The 4,091-nt window shown below is 47.5% G+C and overlaps 1 protein-coding gene across 2 annotated transcripts in view; it reads left to right on the top strand.

The window, feature by feature from the left end:
- Positions 1-3,885: 3,885 nt before the first annotated feature.
- Positions 3,886-4,091, top strand: part of TRA2B (transformer 2 beta homolog (Drosophila)) — a 41,671-nt gene continuing 41,465 nt past the window's right edge. Inside the window, exon 1 of one of the 2 annotated variants that reach the window (XM_019512613.1) lies at positions 3,886-4,018. In XM_019512613.1, the coding sequence (XP_019368158.1) occupies positions 3,983-4,018 (36 nt within the window). In that variant the 5' untranslated portion in view covers positions 3,886-3,982. The remainder of the gene's footprint in view (positions 4,019-4,091) is intronic. The other variant, XM_019512620.1, reaches the window with a different exon arrangement.

The following is a 4,091-nucleotide window of genomic DNA, read 5'->3' as shown; positions in this document are numbered from 1 at the left end:
GGTGTCAACACCACAGTCCCCTAGTTTTTTAATGAGAATGGGGTGAGATACTGCAGTTTCCTTTTTACCACAGCATAGTACTGGGAGCTTATATGACATTGCTTGTTCATTAGGACCCCTATATCTTTCCAGTTCACTGTTTGCCAAGATGTGATCCTCATTCTGTAGCTACTTCCTTTTTTCATAGACATATCACTCTACTTTTGAGTGAGTTTAAATGAATTTTGCCTGTTTATCAAGTGTTCCAGATTTCTCTGTAGGACTCCCCTGTTCTCATGATTATTTTCCATTCTGCCAATCCCTTGGCTTATCTGCACATTTTACCAGCAGTGATGTTCTATTTACTTCCAAATCACTGGGGAAAAAATTGCATAGTGTAGAGCTAGTCCTGGAGTGAGGAACATCACTAGAAATACAGCTAGTCAATGACAAGTCCACAACTGCTTTCCAGGAACTGTCAGTTAGCCAGTTCTTAATCCATTTGCTGTTTTATTGTCCAGTGCCAAAGTTTTAGCAGTGCCATGTATGACAAAGTCAAATATCATATACAATCTATTACAACTATACAATGATCTTAGAAGTCAGCCAGACTTGTATCTTTGTCAAAGTATAAATCTTGTTTGTTTGATAAGGCTCATTTGCCATAAAACATGTTGACCGACATTAATTATAAACTCTATGATTCTTTATTCTTTGAACCTTGCATCAGCTTTTCTATTATTTTGCTATTTTTCCTATGAAGTATTTTAGGGCTGTGTTTATATTGTAATATGAACTCATAAGGAAACTGCCTAAAGGGCAGGTAATCCAAGCCACACCCAGACCTTCAAAACTGTTTATTAAGAACTATCCTTTAACATGATTATTTTCAATAACAACTTACTGGTTTAGTATATTGCAGGATCTGCCTTCCCTTACTTGCTCTGTCTTGACTTTTGTAAGCTCATCCTAACATTTTCAGTTTCTGCATCATTAATTTTGTTCCTGTGCATTTCCTTTGTTTGCTTTATTATTCCATTTAAAACACAAAGCTAATTATTTTAAACCATGGTTTAGACAGTGTAAATTCTTTTTTTGAAGAGAGAGGAGATATGCCCCCAAAATGAGTGTAAATGGCTAGTTAACATGATTTGAAAAATAGCAAATCCTTTCTACGGTAGGTGCACAGTTGAAAGTGCATTTAATTGAAAGGTGCTAACTAACTCATGTTTTACAGATGCCCTTTTCCCTGCCAGTCAAGATAAGACCTAGACCTGTGTTTGAGCTCAGATGCTGTCTGTGGTAGGCTGTTAGAGATCTGCATTGGGGTACATCTAGACAAGATTGTGTGATTCTGCTTTAATGCAACTTAACTGATTATTTAACTAGTGCTTTATAAATATTGATGTAAGCACTCCCCAAACCTTTGTTCCAGGACTGAGACTGGGTCTACACTGCAACCATTTCCAGCATCAGGCCTAATAACTGATATAGCTAAGCAGTAGTGTAACTCAGGAGGGAGCTAATGGGGCATCAGCTGCCGGTACCAACATAGTGGGGATCTCAGAACAGCGCACACCTCTTATGGGGACTATGTGCCCTAGCAGCAGCTGCAAAGACTTTTATTGAGTCCCCAAAGCAGGTAAGATTCCTGTCCTCCACCCTTTCCTGCTCTTGTTACTTCCACCCTCCTGCTCTCAGGGGCTCCCTCCCTTCCCCCACACTCCCCTCACACTGATCCACCCCACCCCCAAGGGCAAAGCTTGCCACTGTACCTAAATTGGGAACCCCTTCTCCTCTGGGTGTAAGTCTGACAAGACAGATTAATAGATTTCTTTTGCTGGTGTAAACTGCATAGCCACTAGGGGGCTCTGCCTGGATCTCTAGCTCAGTGATTCTCAACCAGGGTGTCAAGGTGGCTTAAGATCCTTCCAAGGGTGTTGCAGGGTGTGACACAATCTTAGCAGTCTTAGGTGTGTAAACATGATTCACAAGATAAACCCAGAGATTTCAAATAGAAATTCAGTGTTAAAAGCATTCTAACCTGTTGTGGTCTTTCTGAGTTATTTGCACCAGAAGAATTGCTTTTTTATTTTTCTATAGTCAAAAAATGAGTGAAGATTAAGATTTGATATTTTCCAAGGGGTGCCTTGAGTCTAAAAATGTTAAGAACTACTGATCTAGCTATATATCAGCAAAACCTTTTTAGTGTAGACTAGGGCTGTGTGTATGTGTACGTATGGTTGATTTATATGCCACCCTTCCCAACACATGGTTAGGGCTACTTAGAAGAGGAGAAAAAATAACTTACGAAACGTGAAAAATGCTTATTCTGTATTCCCACCCATTCCTCTGAGATAAGGATGTCTTGGCCAATTCAGCAGGAAGCAGGGAAACTGAGTCATGGCCTGTGACCATTGTTCTTTCCTAGGGTCACCTTATTAGCATGGGGTGTGTGATCACTGGCCTATGTATTTCAACTCTGTTGAAACTGTCCCTCACAATCCACTTTTCTCACATGCTAATGGTTTTGATTCAGACTGAACTGCTTATGGGAGGGGCACATAGCAGGCAGCCGGGACAGATAAATATTAATTTTCTAAATTTTTTAGGGGCCCTGTGTGCCAGATAGAATGGTCTGGCGGGCCACATCTGGCCCCCGGGCCGCATTTTGCCCACCCCTGCTCTGGGGGCTTTAGAGTGGCTCACGGACTCCCCTATTCCCAGACCACATATATAAATGCCCTATATCCATCTCGCCCAGTCTCCCGTGTCACACTGCTCATTTTGAACATATGACCTTCATTCTCGTCCCTATTTTCTTTTAGTTGTCCCCTAAAATCAACATGTGTAGTCCTGGGGGAGGCTGTCGCACAGCTTGTTCTGAACCTTTGACCTTCACTCCCATCCCTGTTTAGTCTTTTGGCTGTCCCATGCAATCAATGATGTGCCCTTAGCGGCCCACTCCTTCTGTGGTTAAAGCTGTGCTTGGTGGGCTCTGGGCCATGTTCTGCAACAGCACCTCAAAAGGGGGTCACACCGTGGCAGGGAGCAGCTGCTGAAAGGCAGCAAAGTGGGTCTGACCAGGATTTTTCCTCTCCCACTTGCAGCTTCCAGCAGTGAAGGTCTGGGGAGCTCTGGTGCCCTCATGCCTGTGCCCAGCAGCTACCAATGCCCCTTTCCTCCAAGCCCGTGTCTGACCCCTTTTTCCCCGTGGACCCTCTACTTCTTGCACTGATGCCAGTGCTTGGGGCAGCTCAGCCCATCCCCGCGCCTCCACAGACACAAACTCTGCGGCGCAAGGGCTTGGCGCGTACCAGAGAGCCGCTGCTGGCCTGGCCGCACTACTTAGGGGCATCCTTCTTGCCCCTTGCTCCTGGCCCCAGCTAAGCTGCAACTGAGCTCCTCACTGGGGAGCTCCCACAGCCTCAGCCACAGACTCTCTGTGGCAGCGCTGCCAGGTCCTAAATATGAAAAGCTCAAAATTATCGTATTTTCTGAAAAAATACCATACACTGAAAAAACATGCAAATAAATTTCTCCTTATTTGCTTTCTCTTGCTCACAGTGAGAACTGGGTCCAAGTTGAGGCGTTTCTTTATTTCGACACAGGCGGTCAGGAGGAAGGGCTGACAGCCGACCCCACAGGCGGTTAAGCCTCCCTGGGTGCCACTGCTTGGGTTTGCATCTGGGGCCTCTAAAACGATGATCCACATGGAACACGTTTACTGTTACTGAAGTACGTCGGGCAAGCACGAACGCGACCGCTCCCCCCCTGGCCCTGGCCCCGCCCCTCCCGGCGAGCGGGGGCGGGGCCAGCCAGCGGGGGGCGGGGCCGAGGATTCACAGGAAGGAGGTGGGGCCGAGGGGTGTCAGGTGACGACGCGCGCGCGCGCGCGGCCTGCACGTCACTTCCGCTGCGGAGAGCGCTCGCGCCTGGGACGGTCGGGTCGGGTCGGGTCGGCGGCGCCGCGGTCGCCCAGAGCTCGCGCGGGGGGGAAACGATGAGCGACAGCGGGGAGCAGAACTACGGCGAGCGGGTAATACACGGAGCTGCGCGCGGCCGCCCGCCCGGGCGCGGGGCTGTGCTCCGCCGCGGCCCGGCTTGGCTCG

This window comes from Gavialis gangeticus, unplaced genomic scaffold, assembly GCF_001723915.1.
Source record: "Gavialis gangeticus isolate Ggan-Ray unplaced genomic scaffold, GavGan_comp1, whole genome shotgun sequence".
Taxonomy (NCBI): Eukaryota; Metazoa; Chordata; order Crocodylia; family Gavialidae; genus Gavialis; species Gavialis gangeticus.
Note: the sequence above shows the minus strand (reverse complement) of the source record. Positions and strands in the feature narration are given on the sequence as shown.